This window comes from Dromaius novaehollandiae, chromosome 9 (assembly GCF_036370855.1).
Source record: "Dromaius novaehollandiae isolate bDroNov1 chromosome 9, bDroNov1.hap1, whole genome shotgun sequence".
Taxonomy (NCBI): Eukaryota; Metazoa; Chordata; class Aves; order Casuariiformes; family Dromaiidae; genus Dromaius; species Dromaius novaehollandiae.
In genome coordinates, this window is record NC_088106.1 from 3,155,810 (window position 1) to 3,177,614 (window position 21,805).

The window sequence follows — 21,805 nt, forward strand, 5'->3', positions numbered from 1 at the left end:
GATGAGCAAGGTCAAGCTGAAGGCAAACGGGCTGATGAAATCAAACGGGTTCCCAAAGTGCCTGGTACCACCTCGGGGATAAGTTTCAGGGAGGTTTTAAGTGGGCTTTTTTCTGTACCCTGGTATTATATTCCCCATGGGAGCTACTCCAAGGCCTAGCGCTGGCAGTTCAAGGAGGAATTCCAGGCTCAATCCATCACGGAAGAGCATGGATGTGACTTTTTCTAAGGACAGACACATACATAAAAGCAATTCTATATGACTTTGCCCTATCCTGTTTTAACTTCACTTAAAATAACTTACTTTCTATTTTATGAGCTTGCAAAGAAATCTTAAAAAAATGGAAGCATATTTCTGGGGGATATTTTGTCTTTCCGGGGCCGTTAGGGACCGGTTGGTCGGCCGCCCTAGAGGGACATCGCCTGGCGCGCTCGTGCCGCTGCCAGAGCCGGGGCGCGGGGCCGGCGGTGCTGAGCGGGGAAACCGACAGAAAAAAGAAGGGAAAATAAACCAGGACTTGTCGACGCAGCAAAACGGCGTTATTTGAGGACATATTTTCGTCTCTGACCGGAAAATAAAGGAGGCAGAACACTGCCTCGATTCAGCGAGCTTCCCTAATCGCAGTGTCAAACATTCGGCATTTTTTAATTCTCATTTTAGGGACTTCCTTATTTCAGTATGAATCTCTCCTAAACACGACGGGCTGCTTTTGCTTTATCTCCCTTTGTTCTGAGGAGATTTGGCGGGGCGGGAGGACGCAGACACGTGCCACTGCCAAGCGGGACAATTTTATCTCAAATCGTTTCCTTTTTGCTGCCCTTGGTGCCCTCTTTTCTGTGGATCTTCACTTTTTTTGTCCGCCCTCGCCTAATGTTTTTAGGGGCAAAGCTAGCAACGGTGCCCTAACGCCCCGGACCCGGGGAGCCATCTGAAAGAGCCGAACACGCATTTTCGCCCTAAAATACTCTTTATTTAGACCAGGCCGCAGAGGCTTCCTGAGGCGCCGCGGCACCGCCCGAGGGGGAGGCGGCACCGCCCGGCGCCATGGCAACGGGGACCCCCGCGCCCGGCGTCGCCATGGCAACGGGGAGCCCCGCGCGCGTCGCGTCGCCGTGGCAACGGGGAACCCCGCGCGTCGCGTCGCCGTGGCAACGAGGAACCCCCCGCGCGTCGCGTCGCCTGGCAACCGGGGAGCCCGCCCTCAGCCGCGGCGCATTGTGGGCCGGGCCCGCGGGCGCCACGTGACGCGCTGGGCGGTCACGTGAGGGCGGCCCACGTGACGCGCGGGCAGGCGGCTATGGCGGAGGAGGAGGAGGAGCGGGCGCTGCTGGGCCCCGGCGGCGGCGGCGGCGGCTCCGGTTGCGGCTCCCCGCCGGGGGGGCCGCGCGGCCTGTCCGCCGCCTGCGACCCGCGGCGCCTGCCGCACCGCCTCCTGGTGCTCGCCCTCATGTGCTTCCTGGGCTTCGGTGCGTGGCGGCGGGGGGCGCCGGGCCCTCCCCGGGGGGCGGCGGCGGCGGCTCTGTCCCGTGGGGGCCGAGCCCTGGGGCCGAGCCCTGAGGCGCCCCCTTCTCCTTGCAGGCAGCTACTTCTGCTACGACAACCCGGCGGCCCTGCAGACGCAGGTGCAGGCGGTGAGTAGCCGCTTCCAGCCCGCCAGCGAGCGAGCCCGCGGAGCCGAGAGCAGCAGCGGCGCTTCTGCTGGCTGTTGTCCTTGAGCTGCCTTGCTCTGTGCAGGACATGAAGGTGAACACGGCGCGGTTCATGGCGCTCTACGCCTGGTACTCCTGGCCCAACGTGGTGCTCTGCTTCTTCGGAGGCTTCCTGATAGACAGAGTGTTTGGGATACGGTAAGCGTGGTGTTGCTGCCGTCCACGTCAGGTGGGTGCGGGGCTGAGGCCTGTGTGAGATGTAATCATCGTTATCATCCAAAGAGCTGTGAGACCCTTTGAGATACCCGGTACATCCCCACTGGTGGCAAGTTCCTGTGACATTATGACAGAGCAGTAACTTTCACTTCACTTCTTTGAAACTGTAAGCAAAAAATGTGGTTCTTTAGCAAATACTTGCAAAAACAGTGTTGATAAAGATCACTAATGCCTTAAGCTTGTTCAGGGCAACCTTTTTTGTTATATAATGTGAGCTTTAAAAAACTGTATGTGGATTGAAGGAGTAGTTAGAATATTCAGGATATTTTAGTAAGTACATGGAGATACTTATGTCTGTTCTTAAATGAATTGCAGCTTTTGGTTGTGAGGCTGTAGGTGTTTCAATACAGTCAAATTTAAGAAGTGGATTGTAGGTTGATGGTTCATGGTTATTAAAAATCACAGTAAGAGTGACCTTTTTTGTATGAGATTGCAAACCTAATGGAATACAAAGAGTAGGCTATAGTCTTTTTATAGAGTGAAACCTGGGTGTAGGCCTAAAATACAGGGAAGTTGTATCATAGTCTGAATTCCTTTTTTTGTTTGTTTTGGTTTTTTTTAAACCCAAATAATCCCTTGACCATCTATTTTTGAAGCTGTGGAATTTATTACAAAAAACTTTTGTATATCGTATTATGTATATTGTATATCGTCCTCACTCTTATTCCTTGCTGTGAATCTAATACTGTGTTGTATAGGAAAACAATTTCTAGTTATGCATTAAGTTATTTTATTTTATTTTTTTTTTACAGGTTGGGCACAATAATATTTAGTATCTTTGTTTGTGTTGGGCAGGTAAGTGCAAATGGGAGGTTGAAGGACGATATCAGTTTGAAGCATCGCTACCAAAAAAACCAAAACTGTTTTGAGACAGTTCTTGTTCTGTTCTTCAAGTGTGAAATGATTATTTCTCCTGTATGCTCATTTTGCAGGTGATTTTTGCTTTGGGAGCACTATTTAATGCTTTTTGGCTGATGGAAGCAGGCAGATTTGTGTTTGGGTAAGTCTAGAAGAGTACAGCATGTGAGGTAAGGACCAGCTTTCTGTGTCCTTGAAAACTGCTAACATGTTTGTACTTTCAGAGACAAAATTATTAGATGTTGAAGCATCTTTAAAGTTGAGATATGCAAAAGGCTTCAGTTACATTCTCCCCCCAGCTTAAGTTAATATTAGAAAGCAAATAGGACATAGCAGTTCTTTTTTATTTTGGAAAACCTGTCTACTGCCTTCGGAAAATATGAAACTACCCAAATAAACACTTGGACGTTCAGTAAGCTGACTAAAAGTATATTACTTCTCCCTTTCCCTAATTCTTGCTCTCCCAAGTAAAGTGAATTCCTAGAAACTACAAATACAGTAGGGCTGCTGAAGTGGCAAAGATGAAAGGAAGTGTCAGGAAAAATATCGTTAAGTTGTGAAAGTACCACAGTATGAAAATGTTAGAAAATCTGACCAACTACACAGGGATGTGGGTAGTTGCCTTTGTTAAACCTTGGTTCCAGAGAAGATGCGTGCTTTTGACTTCACTGGGATCAGGAGCTGTACTACTTGCTTCTTCAGTCTTTTTACCTATGCAAAAGAGAAGTGAATCTGCTGCCCGTTTATTTAGTTTCTGTAAATGACCAAAGGCAATTGTAATCCATTCCTAGGCTACTAAAGATATCTGCTTATCTGTCTTGTCACAGTGCAGTTCTTATTTGATCATGTCAATAAGACCTCTGTTGCATTGTATATATGCATTAGGTGTACTTGTACATACAGAAATTACTCTGAAATACTTGCTGGCATTACCAAGACGACATTGAGACTGTTTTCTTGTTGCTTTGTGTGTTGCAGTTAACATGTTTTGTTTCTCCTTTTTCTAGAATAGGTGGAGAGTCCTTAGCTGTGGCGCAAAACACTTATGCAGTCAGTTGGTTTAAAGGCAAAGAATTAAATCTTGTGTTTGGATTACAGCTAAGCATGGCCAGAATTGTAAGTTTAAAACTTTGTATCTCTGATTCTTAAGATTTCTGGTGTTCAGCTTGGCTTAGCAGTGAGACAGGTGGAAAGCAACATTTCTAAGGCTCACTAGGAAGTTCTTTGGGCAAAAATGGATTTAAATATTAAAAGTTTGATACTGATGCTTGCTGTGTTGTGAATGTTGGCTTATCTGACTGCTGCTTGTGGCTCTGAGACTTAAGTGTGGTTCTGATAAGCGAGCTGGGATGGCTGCTTTAAGACGTTACCGCCTTTATCTGTTACTGCTGTGCTTTTGTAAGAAGCTGGTGGGTTTTTTGTTGTTTTGTTCTTGTTTTTGTCCCTTTTGCCAGCTGTGATGAGCTGTGTGACTGTACTTAGCTGTGCTGTTTCACAGTTTGGTATCATCAAACTGCTGATGGAGGTGGGTTTACACTAATATACCAGGCTGTGAGTGGAGAGAGCTGAGGCATGCATTAGCTTTTTATGGGACTTTGTTGAGCAGCCTGTAACATCCTAAACTGCTGCAGGTGTTCACATCAGTGAAAGTGAGTTAGCTGGTCACTGCTGGCTCTGGGCTGATGCTCAGGCTGCTGCTGCTTAGCAGGTTGCCTCACCTGAGCTGAGCCTGGTTAGCAGCCTGTGGTGTTAGCCTCAGGGCTGCTGCTGTGGGTTGTCCCTGTAGAAAAGAAGAATGTGCTGCTGCTTGATGCTTATCAGGTGGGAATCCTGTTTGCTTTAATGTGGTATTAAACTTGTTGTAATGATTAACTCTTTACAAACACTGACCAAAACAGTAGGGAATAACTTCTTATCATTGTTGCTGGTCGTTTATGTTCCCTGTGTAGCGTCTTACCTGATATTTTTTTATATATATATATAAAAATGCTGTTCAGTAAGCAGTCTGCCTAGTGTTCCTTTTGAATTCATGTTGTAAAATACATTATCCTTCACATACATTTGTTCTGCCTAGGGGAGCACAGTGAACATGAATGTCATGGGATGGATATACTCCAGAGTTCAAGATCTTCTGGGGCATACTGGTCACAGTACTCTTGGGTTAACTCTCTTGATAGGTTAGTAGTAGTTTTGAATGGCTGTCACATCTAGTGTTTTGGGTTTCACTGTGAACAACATGCATACACACTAATGACTTACTATCTAGAATGCATGAAAATTGCGTGTACGTGGCATTGGGAAGAACAATGTGGACACTATCAATGCTTAATGTTATGCTCATGTGCTATCAATGTGCATAGCGTAAGATTATTGTATCTGATAATGCTATGTGGTTTTTGTGGTTGCAAAAAAATTCAAGTGTGTATCTTATGGAGTTGAAGCACTTCACTTATGTTGAGTAAACGCACTTGACAGTATGAGTTGGTCAAGTGTGTTAAAACAGGCTTCAAAATTTTTCTGAAGGACATCATCTCAAAGATTGTGCGCAGTTATGTCTATCATGTGAAAGTGAAATCTAAACTCACTTTGGATTAGTGTCCCTTCTTTCAGAGCATGGATATTAAGGCACTGGTGTTCGTAACAGAAACAAAGCTGAGCTTGTTATTACAAGGTAGAGATAAGGAGCTCAGCTGTGCTGAGTAGCATAAATATATTGGAATAGACAGTAGCTGTGTGTTCAAATTCAAGGCAGATCTCAGACCTGAAGAAGACAATAGGCTTAAATGTTTACAGTTCTTTGAGTTGTACAGCTATTGAGTCTTAGACATATGACAGACACTTGTCAGTAAACTGACTGAATTTGCATTAGATTATGAAGATATACTACACTGTGTTTAAAAAGCAATTTACTATTTGGAACATCAAGTAAACATGTCACGTTGCCTTCTTGCAGGTGGCATAACATGTCTCCTTTCCCTGGCTTGTGCATTAATCCTTGCTTATCTGGACAAAAGAGCAGAGAAGCTCCTTTGTAAAGAGCAAGGAAAAACTGGTGAGTGGTATGGATAGTAAGGCTATAGCTATACTTTGGGCTGTGTTCTTTTATTCTGGATCAGACCATTCCAGTTGATACACTGTGCAGGTTCATATATTATGTAATTCAATGGCTGCTGCTTAACATCTTGATTTCACAATCATAGCTTTAATCATAATTTTTAGTTAAGTTCTATATCTGTAGGAAGTTTTATATTTTTATGATTGGTTTACCAACAGATGTGTTGTCATCTGCTTTATATATCACGCTGACAACTAGGATGTGGAAAGCCTCACAATTCACACAGATTTGGTCTGTGCTGTTGTCACTGGTACTCTGTTTTGTTGGGGTCAGTCTTGTTTCCTTTAATAGGCGTATGAGAATATGCAGCTCTTCTCAAACAGTGTGTGGTGTTTTGAGTTTTCTGTGTGGAAACAGTAAGACCAATTAAAAATGAACTGAACTTGGGAACCAAATAAGACCATATAACTTGAGGCTTCAGTTACGTATTTCACTAGCTGATCAAACGCTTCCTTGAGAAAGCAGTTTGTATTTAATTCTGCTGCATATGACTTTCAGAGATTTTTTTAGAGACCTTGTTTTAAAATGTACATTTGGCTTAACATGCAGGAGACAAAGTTTGTTCTTGACTTTGACACTGTAGACCTAGGCTGAGTATATTCTTGACTGACTCTCAACTTAAATCTCATACAAGAGTGTAGACAGTGGCAGGATTGTATGCTTTAGTAGAGACTCTTACTCAACCTAATGCTTGTTCAATATCGATGAATTTATAATTTGTTTATGCTCACTGAAACACTTAATATTATCTCTTATTCTACTCCAGGTGAAGTGATTAAGCTCACTGATGTGAAGGACTTCTCTTTGTCTTTGTGGCTCATATTTGTAATCTGTGTCTGTTATTATGCAGCTGTCTTTCCTTTCATTGGACTTGGAAAGTAAGTATCTCTTGCTTAAATGTGGCTATTCCCCTTGAATCTGGCCAGGGTTTAGCCAGTTGTAGTGTTACTTAAACGGGTAGAGGTGTTAGCCAATATTTAAGAATTCCAGGTAGCTACAGAACAACTCATCACCTGGCAGGTCTGTGCTGTGGTTTGTCATTTTTTTTCTGTGGCACTGTTTGGAATACTTGTGATACGAGTAATAATAAGTATTATGGTTTCCTTATCTGCTGAGCTTTGTGGGAAATACCATCGCTTAGCATAGGCCGAATAGTCGGAACTCTAAAGCATGATACACTTTCCATTTCTTGATTAAAACTCGATGCAGATCTAGAACATGCCGTAAGTTTCAGTGCAGAAAGCTGTGGATAGCTGCTGTGCAGAATTTCTTCTGTACTCACACGCTGTTGACTGAGTATGAGGTGGGGGTTTACATGAATGTAGTTACAACTTGGACTGAAGTTCTTTTATTGTACTGATTTTAACATATATTAAGTTGAAACTTGAAGCACTTATATGTAGGTTTTCCTTATGAATCTCATGACTTGATCTCATAATAGATCGATCAAATGTGTTTTGAATATTCTTGGAATTGACAACAGCTCTCTTAAGCTCAGTGCATATTGAGTGAGAAGGAAAAGTTTGAGCTGCTGACTGTAAGACCTCTCCAGGCTAATGTAGATGGCTGTTTTCTGCTTGCGTGTGCATTCTGAAAGTTCTCACTTTGGTCTCGTACGGTATTTTTGTTGCTGTACACTAGTTGCATCCTTTGGTTGGCTTCCCCAAAATGCGATTTGAACAGTCCTTAGAAAAAAATTTGTATGGCTTAATAATAAGCTCCTAAATGTCTTTACAAATGAGGATCTGTTACAGAGAAGTGGCACATGTCAGTCAAAGCTATATTTAAGTCCTCTGTAAGCTAGAATCTCCTGTGTTTACTTAGTTTAGCTTAAACTTTTTCTTTTACTTCATACAAATGTGAGTTGTTCTAAACTTGCTGGTTTTTTATCCCTAGGGTTTTCTTCATTGAGAAATTCAAATTCTCATCTCAAGAAGCAAGTGCAATTAACAGGTATTTTGTGGTTGGTTTAACAAGTAAATGTGCAACTGTTTTTAGAAGTATATGTTTCTGAGCTCTGAGAGTTTGGGAAGAAGTATTGAAGATGGTTTGCATTTAGGGGGATAAATAAATTTCCCACAGCTTGAGAAGTAACTGGGAGATGCTGGTATTTGTTTAAGTAAAAATAAATCTTAGGTCTTCATGTTGAAGAATCGGAAGGGAGAAATTCTGCCTCAAGGGTATTTTGGTATCTGGTGATTCCCTCCAGAATGATAGAAGGAGTTTAGAGACGTTAAATGAAATTTTCCTCGTCTGAGGATGAATTTGTGATATGGCAAAACATAAAAGATTTGATCCGAAGATTCGAAGAGCTTTAAACATGTCAGTCTTTCCTTTTTGGATATTGAATGTTTTTATGTCCTCAGGCCTCTGAGAAATTTTGAGTTCTGGAGAGTTCTTGTTTGTTTTGTTTTGGGGCTTTTGTTTTATTAAGACTTCACAAGCAATAGGGGAATTTGACATTTTGTATGGTGGTACTTGTATCTTGGAAAACCTATAGCTGTCCGTGACTAGTGTTCAGTTCTCTTATTTTTACTCTTTTGCAGTATTGTTTATATCATATCAGCACCCATGTCCCCTGTCTTTGGACTCCTGGTGGATAAAGTTGGAAAGAATATCATCTGGGTTTTATGTGCTGTAGTAACTACACTCGCTTCTCATGTCATGTTGGCCTTTACCTTCTGGAACCCCTGGGTAGCAATGGTAACTGGTTTCTCATATGAGACTATTATAGCTCAATATGATAAAATAGGAAATTGAGTTGATAAATCATTCTGCGTATGTTGCCTCCATCTTCTGACTTTAGCTAGTCCTCAGAAGCTATTTGGATGTTTCTGGCTGATATAAAAGCAAAGTGTGCAAAACAGCTCATGGTAGTTAAGCCTGTTTGTGACCTAAAGAGAACACTGGCTTTTGGTATTTCTTGGCAGGTGGCAGTAAAGGTACGTGTGTTTTTGGAGTGGAAAAGATTGTTCACATGCTGCTCTCTGTAGCAGTGATTTTGTAACTGTTCAGTGCAAAAAAGTTGTTCAGCTTCCAAGGAAATGTGGAGTTAGATGAGGCAACTCCTTATCTGTTCAGAGAAGACCTTAATTTCACCGCGATCTTTGCAGTTAGATGATGCTCTGTTTCAGAGGTCTGCCCTCAAGCTTTTTGGAGTCTCTAGTCACAGTGACTATGACTAGATTACTGTGCTAGTTGCTCACTTTTCTTCTAAATCTTTTTCTCTTGGTGTAGTTCTGAAGTTTATTAATATAATTAGACACAACTTAATATTGTTAATATACTGTATTGGGCAGTGGTACACCTTAAGGAAACATCTTTGTTTCCCCTTCCCAGGGCAAATTGCCTGAGAAATGGCTTTGGAACTTGGATTTACAGGTTTAAATCTGGTGCTCAGCATGTAGGAGGGTTAAATGTGGGGTCTCTGTTCTTCAGGTTTTTCCAGTGGAATTCAGCACTGACAATTTTCCTCTGAATATTAATGTCTCTATGGCTCTAAAATCTGTGTTGGCATCCAAATTAGATGGAGTAGCTATTATAGTGAGGGTAAATGGAAACTTGTTTCCTTCTTTTGAGGCCTACTATATAGGCTTTAGTTTCTGGGTCACTTTGCTTTTGGATGTTAATGGGTGGGGAGAAATACTTTTATTGGTTCAAAGGTTTTTTTTAGGATTTCTGTAGAACATGGTTTCTGTGGTATATGATTCTTGACTGCAAGAATTCTTGGTTGTAATAGAAATGTGTCCTTCCCTGTGCCGCGCCCCCCCCCCCCCCCCCCCCAGTTGAGAGCTTTTATTAGAAGTTTGTCATGTTTTATGAAGGGACCAAATTCATCTAGCTCTGGCTCGAAGTAACAGGTTGTTTTGTTTACATGATCTTCTTGATATCATGATTTCAGATAAGCCAGGCTGGGAAATATTACCTCTTCTAAATGTGCGTATTTATTTAGAAGGGTATTGCAAAAAACTTTATACTCTTTTGCACTTTTTTCTTTGGAGGAGGGGAATATGTTAATTTGTTAAAACTTCACACAAAAATGCATCGCACCTAATACCTGTTTACTTGTTCTCATTTGTTTCACCAGTGTTTACTAGGAGTGGCTTACTCGCTGCTTGCCTGTGCCCTGTGGCCCATGGTGGCCTTTGTAGTTCCAGAACATCAGTTGGGAACTGCTTATGGCTTGTAAGTATTTATCTCTGTCTCTCTATCCTGTAGAATTACTGAATTTCAAGCAGTTCTAGTAAAGTAATGGTTAATAATTTCCTCAGTTCAGTCTAGCAGGAAACCTCATGTCATTCCAGGATGCATGTGTGGTAGAGCATGCGTTTCTGGTGGATGCACAGAAACATCTGCAAATACATGGAGTCATGAGTGTAGTTGTGTAACATCTGTTTTAATCTATTAATTAATTATATAATATAAATAATTAATAAATCTATTGTTTGTTCAATGCCACTAACGATTTTTTTCTTAAGAAAAAATTTCTACATGGTGGTAACTCTTTGTTCATGTGTTAGTATGCAGTCTATCCAGAATCTGGGTCTGGCAGTTATTGCTATAGCAGCTGGTATGATACTGGACACAAGAGGATATCTGTTTCTTGAGGTGTTCTTCAGTGCTTGTGTTTGCTGTAAGTAGTAAAAAACATTGAAAATGGATTCTGTGCATTCAGGAGACTTTATTAAGCTTTTCTTCTAATGTTTCCTGTAAAATGGTAGTATCTACTCTTTAATGTGTAGTTGGATAGAAGTTTTGACGGGGCAGTGTTGAGGGTAACTCATCCCAGTGAGGTATTTTGTATTTTTGAAGAGACATAAGTAGTTTGAGTATTGAAAAAATGAAGAGTGAATAAAAGGATAGCTAAATGATACTTTTAAAGGCTATGTTTGGCTTTTATTAGTATAAATAAAATTAAATAACCTTTTCTGAGTTACCTTACTACTGGCAAGTGTAGTGGAATTTTCAAAAGTGATTAAGTGATTCTGGAAAAAGTCTGCCGCCTTTTAGAATGATCATGAAAAATCTTGGTTATTGCTCAGCCGTATGTTTTTGTGTCATTGTTTTGTTGTCAGCTCTAACTGTTGCTTTTTTTTTTTTTTTTTTTAGTGTCACTAATAGCTGTAGTCATGCTGTATTTTGTGAATCACCTCACAGGTAAAGTGTTTTCAGCTTCTCTTGATGTTTGTTTTAGCTCATGGATTTGGCAGCAGCATCTATTGGGCGAGAACTGTCCTCATGATTGCTTTTTCCTAGACACACTAGTGTTCAATTCCCTGAACCTTACTGTGATGTTAAATCTGATCAGCAGGGCGTGTAAGACCTATCCTTTCAGCCAACTTTAGAAAACACCTAGGATATTCTGCAGATGACTTCAAATTGCTCTTTCTAAGCTGCTTGGCAAACTTGACTGTATATGTATCTGCAAATATAAAAACTTAATTCTGTAGATCTTCCTTCCAATAGCTGTGTTCTTAACCCACCTCAGGTGTTTTTCATCTCATTATATTATTCGCTTAAGCTACAGTGGTGAAGTCGAGTGCTGGGAAGTGCTTGTTATGTGTAGTTCACTTGCTGATAATGTGCAGTTGTGCCAGCAAAAGAGGTGCTAGGATTTTGATCTGCTTCTATTTTGTTCAAGCCGTGAAGCCTGCACCATTTCTATTGTCTAAAAGTAACCCCCCAACCTGGAAAAGAGATCTGCTTGGTGGGTCTGAGGCAGAACTACTTACTTAATTTCAGCCTATCATCTATGCTTTGTTCCTGAATCTTTTTTTTTTTTTCCCCTGCTGTAGTTTTTGCTTCTTGAAATTACTATTGCCTACTCTGAATTTCTGATATTCCAGCATGTAAGCATTGAATTTGGGTGCCAGCAAAGGCTTCCTAACTCTGTTTCATGGGCTTTCTCCAAACTGATGCTTACAGCTGAGTGCACCCTTACAGGTGTTACTGCCCCTAGTCTGTTCCTGCTTTGCTGTGTTGCTAGAACAGCGTTGTCTCTTTAGCAGCTACAGTATCTTGGAAACTTATTCTGGATATCATCAGTGGGAAGCAGTAACTACTGAGAGATCTAGATTGGATATTAATTTGTTTCTTTCCAAGTTGCTTCCACTTTCTCTACTTTTATGGGGTAACAGGGTGAGTTGCAGATAAACTCTATGCAACAGAAAAGTGAGTCTGGCTTGAGACCTTGGTTTGGTTCCTGATTTGACTCGCTTGTATCACTGTGAGTACGTTGCTCTTTCTCTCTACATCAGTTTCTGCTTTTGTAAAATTACTCTACTGATCTCTTTGGCAAAGTGCTTTGAGAATTTCTTTAATGAAGTATAATATCAAATATATACTTTTAAAAAGATCAGCTTTTAGAGTTTCAAAGTGTGTATTACTTCTGTTGCAGGAGGTGATCTTAACTGGTCTGCAAAGAAAAGGGAAAAACTGCAAAAAGTAGCTGCAACTGAGTAAGTATAAAGAGCAACAAAGAACAGTGTCCGTATGAAAGATTTAACCTGAAGTAATTAAGTGGACTAATTTTCTGAAGAGTCATATTAAAAGTTATGTCTCTTAAAAAGAAACCACACCCCAGTTACTTCCCCTTCTGTTTCAGCTTGATCCTCTTGCTATCGTGTTTAGAAATCTTAATTTAGCTTCTTGTCTTTGAAAACTGGCTTGAGTCTAAATTTCAGTGCTAATGTGACACTCTGTGGGAGCTGGTCAGATTCTGCAAAAGTGTTGTTGACTTCAGTGAAAAGTTTCCATTTCAGAAAGAGAATGGGGTGCAGACATTCCGATAAAGTGGAATTCATTTCCTTTAAAAGGAATTTGAACACTTGAAGGTTGAGAGCAGAAATTCATAAAATGAACCAATTCTGACAGTTGATCCAATTAATCAGATCTCATTCTGCAGAATACCTGAATGTCTTGCTTTCCTCTTTATAGAAAACGAGGACAGTGATATTCTTCAGAATAGTAATTTAAAAATCCACTTCTTTGCTCTTGACAAAACATTGAAAGTTACCTTGTCTGGTGGGAAAGGGATGGGGAGAGGGGGGGAAAAAAACACTGTGTGGAATTTAAAATCCATTAAGAAATGTCATCTGAAAGGCAAAAATCCCCCACCCCAACCTATTCTCCAACTCCTTCACTATCTACTTAAGTGTCTAGTGCTTAAGGATTGTTATGCTATGAGTGTTTGAGGATTAAAGTATGCTATGTGCTATGAGCATTAAAACATGCCGACTGGAGAATGCAAAAGCAATGGAGATGAAGTCTTGTTAAATGTATTTATTTCACTGTATTTAAAGCAAAAGTGCAAGTTGATGCTTGTGGGTGGAGCAACTTGAGCAGATCCTAGGATCTGCTCTCTTAATTTTTTTTATCTGAGATTGTGACTGAGAGCTGCAGGAAGGGGTACAGCATGTGCCTGTGTAGTAAGCACTTCCTGACTTTTTCTAGCCTTAGCTGAACATTTGTGACATGAAGGTGTAATTTCATGTTAACTTGACTTAGAGCTTTCAAGATAACATTTTTTTGAAAATGAAGTGTTTTTGTGACTTTATAATGTCATGTCAGGCTAATTTGTAGAATTTCAACGGCTTGTATGTGAGCAACATGACATGTTTTTCTTTTGATATGCTTTCTGTTGTGACCTGATTCAGCAAGTCTTCAAATTTTGAACTTTGCCTGTAATGTTGCTGAAATCTTCACTTTTTTAATTGGTAACTAAAATTCATCTGCAGCTACAGTGCATCTTGCTGCTCTTAAGTTCATTCCAAAGAGATACTTTGCTAACATGACATCTCTTATAAGTGGACTTTATTGACTTCTCTAGAACTAGAGTGTATTATTGTCCGTATGATGATAGTTAGTTTAAAGGTGGAGGAACAAAAAAAAAAAAAAAACCTGTCAGCAAAGGTTTGCCCAATGATTTGTGCTGGGATGTGACATTGTTTGGATTCTTGTCCTGATTTATGGGGCTGTTGTGCCTCAGTCTTGAGGGAGGAAGGCAACTGAAACCTCACCAGTCCTAGAGGGCCTGCTAACTTCGTTCTGTTGAGTGTCACCCTTAGGCCAACAGATCACAGCCAGTTTTTATTAAAAACACAACAAAAACTACCTTGTATCCAGGAGCAAAGGAATTCTATGTCCAAAGAGAGCAGCTGTCTTTAATCTACCTGGCCTGTGTGGAGTGCATGTAATGCTTCTAGTATTTACTCAGGGATGGTTTTGTATAGGGGTATGCTATGGTATATAGTGCCCTAGAGCATTACTTCTAGTAATTTTCATTACAATGTTTTTTGCAGAAAAGAAATTTGAATAGCAAATGTCATCCAGAAGTGGGGAGCATTTGATCAGCAACATGTCAACTTGAAGAATTATGGTGTTACTTAGTTTGGTGGTTAGCTGTGGGCAGTAGTGTTTTTTGACAAGAGATTAATGTGCTGAGGATTTTACAGTAAATGGCTAAATTTCTTGCTTTGTAACTAGTTTTAATTAATGCCAGATCTGTTTCTCTTAATATTTGCACAAAATTGGTTTATAACCTTTTACACTGTGTTTAAGCTCCATCACTGGAGAGGGTACTCTGCAACCTGAAGCAAACTTTGTCTTAAAATAAAGTCTAGCTTGAAGTGTCATCTTTATGCAGCACTCATTATTTTGGTGGGAGTAGAGATTTCCTAATATAACGGCATTTTATGTACTTCGAGGGTCACTGCCTTCTAGAACTTGGAAACGGGTCACTGTTACTGCCTTTGCCTATATTAATGCAAACCAGTGTCTTAAGTTAAACGTATCTGGGGTTCATTCAGTCTTGTTTCTCTTTAAGACTTGGTGAAAAATGAGCGATAACTATCTGGTCAAATATTGACTCTTTTGTAGAAGATTGCTATCAACTCTGAAGACTGCTGTGCAGTCTTTTATTCGTATTTTTGGCAACTGCTGCTTTTGTAATGTATTTTTCATATATTTTAAGGAGTGAAAACTTGTTTAATAAAGGGATAGTATAAATTTTGTTACAAGAACTGAGCACGCTGTAATCTGTGAAAACAAAATGAAGATTTCTTTCTACTGAACTATTACAGCCTAAATAAAAGGAAACTTCAGAAAATAGCCTCTCTCTTTCTTTATACCGTAGTAGTATAATCTATACACATCTTTAATCTTTTAATCTGCCATTGAGTATTCATCTATAAACATTAGAAGCTTTTTTAGTTATTAGAAATAAAACTATCATACACAAGATAGAGTTGTTTTGAGTTTGCACTCTTCGGTGCAAGTCTCTTAAACCAATTTTCTTTTCCAGAGCAGAAGAACAGGAGAGACTCAGACGTCAAAATGAAGATGACTTGGCTAAGTTACGGCCAAAAGCTGATGATTTTAGTTTCAGGAATAGATACCTCTCCAAACTAGGCGCTCAGGTATTAGTAACAAAGTAGGGTTTTTAATTATTAAGAATAGAGCAGTAAGATGTTAATGTTAAACTTGTCTTCTTGCTTCAAATAGCTGGGAAACTGGCCTCTGAGTAAAATCTTGCCCATAGTAACTAAAAATCTAATGGAAATGAATTAATGATTGACAGACAAAATGATGAGTTGAGGAGTAGACTTATTAAGGTGCATGACTCTTTTTTTTTTTTTCCTGATTTTATTTTTGCAGCTGCCAGATAATTACTCTTCCTACTTATCAACAATGGCACATAGAAGCATGTTGAAATAGCATCTTGACCCACTTGCAAAGGCAGAAGTACACTGAAGTTCATGTGCACAGAACTTTGTTGCTAGTACTGACAACTAGCACAAGCGAAAGCAGAATGATGCACCACTTCTGCAACTGTAGATCCCATTTTTAAAATACTCATCTTTAACTCCCTCTCCCCCAAATACCAAAGAAGAATCATCTGGCTCTTTATTTGAACCCAGGAGCTACATGTTACACCATCCTGTCTGAAATAGCTAAGACTTGATCTGTTCATACTACACAACAAGTCTGAACTATGAAAGCCTTGTTGCGGTAATCAGCTCGCTGTGAAATGAGTCTTGATGTGGGCACGGGGTTATTGGTAACAAAGCTGTCCAACTTAAGCGTCTCAAGTTGCAGATTGTCCGTTTTGTTTTTCTTATAGAAAAAGGTGGGGGAATATGACTTTTCTTTTATTCTGGTCAAAACAAATATTTTGGAGGAAACCAGATTATGATTTTAATGTTCCTATTGAAGAAGTGCTGACCCTGGAATTTAGTATTAGATCACATGCTTGGCTGTAACCTCATACAAGTCCTGATTAATGTGAAAACTGGTAAATCTTTAAAAAGTTGTGACTGACAACTATGGAAAGGTTGTATGAAGAACTAAGTTTTGCGTTCAGTGGAAAAATGTTTAACTTCATTATGAAGTGCTTTTGCGTAATTTTGGTGGGAGGCTTGTTCCTGAGTAGAACAAGGCTTGTTTTTATTAGCTCCTGCAGGGCCCATTTTCCAAATTTTTGTTCTCTTTTGTGTTTTTTAACTTTATAGGCTTGATTATGGAATCAGATGCATTCTAAGCTAACCTTACTTTAAAAGGCAGGAGCATCTGGCTTTCTTGAGCGGTAGTTGCACCATGGGAAGAGCTGCTGTACAAGCAGAGGCTGTGGTGTGCAGTGGCGAGTGAGCTCGTCTTGGCTCACTTCAGGAGTCCTTACGTGCAACAAAATACTTAAGAGCTACTGATCAGCCTTTGACCAACTACTTGAATACAGAGGAAGACAGAAGTTTATTGCAATAAAAATGTTACCTTGTAGCTGTGTACTGTTTGCTTACAGTAATTTGAGACCTTCTGGAACTCATGTTTTTATAATTTTTAAGATATTTTTCAGTGTAGATTTCTTTCATGTTGTATCATCTTCCTGAAAGACTAAGCCTGCACTATCCTGTTGGTAATAGTACTGTGTTCTGGAGAATGATCTAGGGAAATAAAATAGCAGATTCTGAACTTTGAGCTGAACTGCTGGAGGGGAGTTCCTTGACCTGTGATGATTTGCTGGTGCTTTCTGTGCTACCTTTGAGAACCAAACACTATCAGCTGTGAGACTGGATGATGCAAGGCTGATTAATTTGCTTGTAGACTTTTGAATTCTGGGTCCTTTTTTTTTTTTTTTTAATAAAAACTTCAAATGGATGCTGTCAGCTGTATTTTTCTTATCTTAGCACTTGTAATGTGTGGTCGGTCACCTTTGGTGGTAGTTGAGACTTTTATTTTTCAAATGAGCATGACTTCTAAGATATTTGCAAGGTGTGTCTGGGGAGGCATATCTTTTAGGATCCAAAGGAGAAGTTTCCCCCACTTATGTCACTTGTTGGTTGATGCATTTTTCTTTCTTGGGGAGGGAGGCAATTAGGTTTTCTTGTTCCACTGCTCTTCCTCATCTCCTTCCCCTGCCTGCTCTTGTCTTTGCTTCTCCTCCAGCACTGGCATGTTGTGGTTATAGATAACTATCCTACTGTTATTTGTAGTTTGATATTTCATGTGCCATATGTGACAATAGCTATGAATTTAGTGTCTTGCTGAAACTTTATTTTCAGTTCCTAATTCCTCTATGCTCTTAAGCATCTTACTAAAGTGCAATGGTTGACTTCTGTGCAGATATAACTTCCTCTGTCAGCTCAACTCCAAACACCCTCGCCTTTCCTTTCCGAGTATTTTCTGCCCAGCGATTTGTTTTACCTTGCTTTTTCGTTTCAGGATGCGGCTCATGGAAGCCGTCTGGCTTTTGTTGCCCTGTCCTCCATTCCTCTAGCAGCTTTCTGGCAGAGGGGAGCTTTCCTCTTTCTGCTGCCAGCCCTTTTTCTTCCAGGTTGGTGTAGAAGCACTCACCACAGTATTTGTGCTTCAAACTTTTGGCGTGTAGTTTCCAGATTGAAGTTGACCATCGAGCAAAATGGGAAAATGGTTTTTTGAATGGTGGTGCATTTCTTTCTTTTTCTTTTCTTTTTCTGGGGGGAAATCTGGTTGTGGTTGTTGTGGGAGGGCCAGCAGCTACACAAATGAGCAGGCTGCCTGCCTTGGCCAGGGCAGGGATGGCCTGAGCATGTGCTGCTGGAGTGCAATTTGGCAATATCTGTGCGAGTCCTGCTTACAGTGGGTTTGGGATGGCTGGGGTTGAAAGCTGCTTGTCTTTGTGGAATGCCTTTCTCTCTCCAAAGCTGTGCGAGAGGTGGGTGGTATGGTATGCCTTGCCTGACTTTTTTTAATTTTTAGACAAGGAGGTTGCGGGCCGGGCTCTGTTTCTGGGCTATAAGGGTCTGACTGGGTTAGCAGTAAAGGAACTACATGTGACAGACAACTTGTGCCACAGTTTAGGTGCAATAAATATGATAGTGAATAGTAGCTCAGTATAGTATTTTATTAAAATATCTAGAAAAATTTCAGAGAGAGAGGTACAACTTGTGAAGAATACAAACTGTGTTATCCGTCTCCTGTCTATTACTCCTGCTGCTCACAGTGGGTGCCTTGAGGACAGGGAATACCCAAGGTCTTCAGGATGGTTCCTTTTCTTTCTTTTTTTTTTTTCTGCCTCTTCTTTTGACAGATCTTTTCCTTATCACTGGACTTTTCAGTAGATTTTCTCATTTTCATTTCAAAAATTGGTTATTATTCCATTGAGTATCTTACCACTGTTGGTGCTGTTTTACTGCTTCTCTTGCTGTGCAGATGGTCAAGCAAAGTGACAAAGCAGAGCTGTTCAAATGAGCTGCGTCTTTGAGTCACGCAAAAAATCTCTCTTCTTAATATATTTATGCTGCGTTTTGTTGGATGGGGCAGATGTGCGTTGGCATGAAGGGGAAGCCAGTTAGCCCTCGACTTATGTGCACCTGGTGTGCTATATTATGCAGACTGCTTTAAAAGGAAATGTTTGAAACAGAAATACTCTGTAAATACTTAAACTTTCTATGTATTCAAATCATGAAATAACTCTTTCAAACATTCAGTAATGGAACAGCTGTCTTGAAGACACTGCAGTGCTTCAGGTCTCATGGTTTTCTCCAAGTAAGTAAATGTGTTTGCACATTTGGGTTTTTTGATAAATAGAGGTTGCTAAGCACAGCATAGCAAAAGTATTTGTACTGCAAAGACAGTACTTATGAATAAGCTTTCTATTCTCCAGGACCTTGGAAGTCTTTAACCGTAACAGCAACAGTAGTGGATTCTTCATCGTGAACCTCCCAGAGCGCCTGTCTTTGGCCCGCGACCAAGACACCAGGAATGATTTTGTTCATGCTTTCCTGCGAAGGGCGGTGCTGGAATCGGCTTGCTTGGCCCGCTGCTCAGCTAGCAGGTATGGTGGACTTCGGTAGTTTCCAAGCTCAGCTGAATTTGAATGAACATATTGCAAACTCAGGCTGCTCTATCTTGTTGCCAAGCCTCTATTGAATGTTAGAGAAAGAAACAGAAGCTGCCTTGGCTGTCTCAGTGGCTTGATCTGGATTCATGAGTTGAGTTTGCCCATGTTACTGCAACAGCTGTGTTTAGGGGGGGAAGAGGGCAGATGCAATTCTGCCCAGCACTCTTCTGCAAGTGCTCTGGACACTTGAAGGTACAGGGTTTTTTTTTTTTTTTTTTTTTTTTTTTTTTTTTTTTTTTTTTTTTTTTTTTTTTTGCTTTTGTCTCTGTTTCTTCTCAGGGGTATCCCATGTCTGCTCTTCTGGATTCTGATGCTCTTAGAGATGTGGTCAGTCAGTGTCCCAGCTAGATCATTTGTTGTCACTCTCAGAAGGAAACTCCTCTTGCTCTCGTAGTGTTTTCTAGGTCTCGTGTAGCTGGCAGCTCCTGCTGTTTTACCTTGCTTCCTCTCCGAATAATTGCTTTTTCCCTTCAGCGTGAGTGAGGGGGTTGTTGCTCAGCCGTGGTGTGCAGGGATGGGTCTGCAGCTGCCTGTGGCTCAAATATGGGGGTAGGAAGCGGTTAACACTTTCCAATAGCAACAGCACAAGTTGCGTTTCTGTTACGGTACCTGCTAAGGTCCTTGATCTGGTTCTTGTGTGTTAAATTCTATACAAATAGTCAAAGCTTGTTGCTATCCCATAGTGCCCACAGCATTTAAATGAAGTGTGATGGGACTTGGCATGGGTGGGGAAGAAATCAGAACCTTGCCTTTCCTGTGAGCGCTTCTTGGCCGAGCTGGTTGTTTTATTGAGTTGTCTTTGCAAAGAGAACCGAAGCTTTCTGAACCAGACTTTTGCTGCAGCGATGCTGTATGTGCTGCAGGTTGTGGCATTGAGAGGGGATCGTATGAGCAGTGTTCATGTTCCTAAGGGTCTTACAGCAGGCAAACCCCAACTGCGTGGTTAGCGAGCTGCCCAGAACTGTTGGCTCCTGCTGCTGTTATGATTTGCAGGACAGCTAAGCTGTGTCTGAAGATGCTTTGGAGATTAACTTCAGTTGTTACATTTTCTGAAATGTGTTATATGTAAGGCAAAGACCTCTTTTCATAACACACCTAGGACTGACAGTCCTGGCTAGCAAAAGAAAGGTCGATCCCTTCAGTTCAGATGCTGATGTGACAGACCCAGCTAAGGAAATAGAGGGGAGTGAAAGCAATTACCATCCTCAATTTAGCTTTTTAAAGTACAGTCATAGCATTTTAAACATTTGGTACTTAACTAATGACTGCAGGCAATTGCTTACCTCTGTTTTGGCGCATCTTCCTTAGTTATTCACCATCATTTGTGTTCACAGTCCCCTTTATAGTTAGAAGCAGTAGATGTCTTTTTTGGAAAGAGTGCATTTCAGCTTTATTATTCATAGCTGATTCAGGAAATTATGACTACTAGTCCATTATTCCATCATAAATATACTTCCTTTTGCTCTTCCCCAAGCTTGTCCTCACCAAAGTTTGTCTTGGCTAGGGAAATTGTAGTTATACCGTATCTCTTCCATTGTGCAGGTGAGTTTTATGGCTCCTCTCCAAGTCACATACTCAGTAAAGTGGAATAAATCTGCACTGTTGCAAAGTTAGCAGGGATCTCTTTCTCCAGGATTTGCTTCCTCAGCATGGGGGAAGTCGTCTTTGGGCATCTGTCCCCTTTGCGTTCCTGGCAGGCCTAGCAAGAGGGTCTGCCTTGTGCAGTCTCAGCTCCAAAAAGAGCCTGGCTCTGTTGGTTTGACCGGAAAGAAAGTAGAGGAGGGGGTTGATACAACTGTTCAGGCTCACCAGAGGCCTCCAGATCTTGTAAAATAAGCTCCAGCGCTGAAAGAGTTGGCAGTCGGTTACCCGGTACACCCGAATGAAGAGGTAAATGATCCGGGTGACGTGGAAGGGAAGTAAGCAGACGGCAAACAGCCCACACACCAGGAGAATGGTTCGGATTGACTTGGCTCGGGCAGCGCTTCCAACGGGGTTGGTGTCCCCGGCGGTCTGGATCAGGCTTTTGATCATCAAGCAATAGCAGACTAAAATGATGAGGAAGGGAAAGAGGAAGCCAGATGCCGTTAAAGCCATGCCGTAGGGGTAGTAGCTGTTGAGGTTCTCGGGGCTCGTCATGTCGTAGCAGACGGTGTGGTTGTTGATAACACCGGTGCGGGCATAGACGAGGGTGGGCAAGAGCTGCAGGAACACCAGCGCCCAGGATGCCGCCGTGCCGATGGCGGCCAGGCGCCGGGTCCGGTAGGGCAGCGAGCGGATCGGGTAGCAAACGCCGAGGAAGCGGTGGACGCTGATGCAGGTCAGCAGCAGGATGCTGCCGTACAGGTTGGCGTAGAAAAGGAACCGCACCAGCTTGCAGAGCAGCTCTCCGAAAGGCCACGTGTCCTGCAGGATGTAGTTGACGATGAGCAAGGGCAAAGAGCAGAGGTACAGCAGGTCCGCTACGGCCAGGTTCACCAGGTAGACGGTGGTGCAGGTCCACTCCTTCGCGCGGCAGCAGCTGAGCCACAG

General features: G+C 41.5%; 1 protein-coding gene across 12 annotated transcripts in view; it reads left to right on the top strand.

Annotated features, from left to right (window-relative positions):
- Window positions 1-1,232: 1,232 nt before the first annotated feature.
- MFSD1 (major facilitator superfamily domain containing 1) overlaps window positions 1,233-21,805 on the top strand; it is a 33,745-nt gene continuing 13,172 nt past the window's right edge. For 10 of the 12 annotated variants that reach the window (XR_010390410.1, XR_010390406.1, XR_010390409.1 and 7 more), the window contains exons 1-16: window positions 1,233-1,466; window positions 1,579-1,631; window positions 1,735-1,847; window positions 2,678-2,720; window positions 2,858-2,925; window positions 3,791-3,899; window positions 4,858-4,960; window positions 5,737-5,835; window positions 6,665-6,776; window positions 7,795-7,851; window positions 8,445-8,601; window positions 9,986-10,083; window positions 10,419-10,531; window positions 11,008-11,055; window positions 12,296-12,356; window positions 19,037-19,207. Coding sequence is in view for 2 of the 12 variants with exons in the window: in XM_026096888.2 (XP_025952673.2) it covers window positions 1,298-1,466; window positions 1,579-1,631; window positions 1,735-1,847; window positions 2,678-2,720; window positions 2,858-2,925; window positions 3,791-3,899; window positions 4,858-4,960; window positions 5,737-5,835; window positions 6,665-6,776; window positions 7,795-7,851; window positions 8,445-8,601; window positions 9,986-10,083; window positions 10,419-10,531; window positions 11,008-11,055; window positions 12,296-12,356; window positions 15,200-15,314; window positions 15,553-15,612 (1,578 nt within the window). In the remaining 10 variants the exon portion in view is untranslated. Of the gene's footprint in view, window positions 1,467-1,578; window positions 1,632-1,734; window positions 1,848-2,677; window positions 2,721-2,857; window positions 2,926-3,790; window positions 3,900-4,857; window positions 4,961-5,736; window positions 5,836-6,664; window positions 6,777-7,794; window positions 7,852-8,444; window positions 8,602-9,985; window positions 10,084-10,418; window positions 10,532-11,007; window positions 11,056-12,295; window positions 12,357-14,198; window positions 14,532-15,199; window positions 15,315-15,552; window positions 17,050-19,036; window positions 19,208-21,805 lie in introns of those variants that run through there. The other 2 variants (XM_026096888.2, XM_026096886.2) reach the window with 2 other exon arrangements.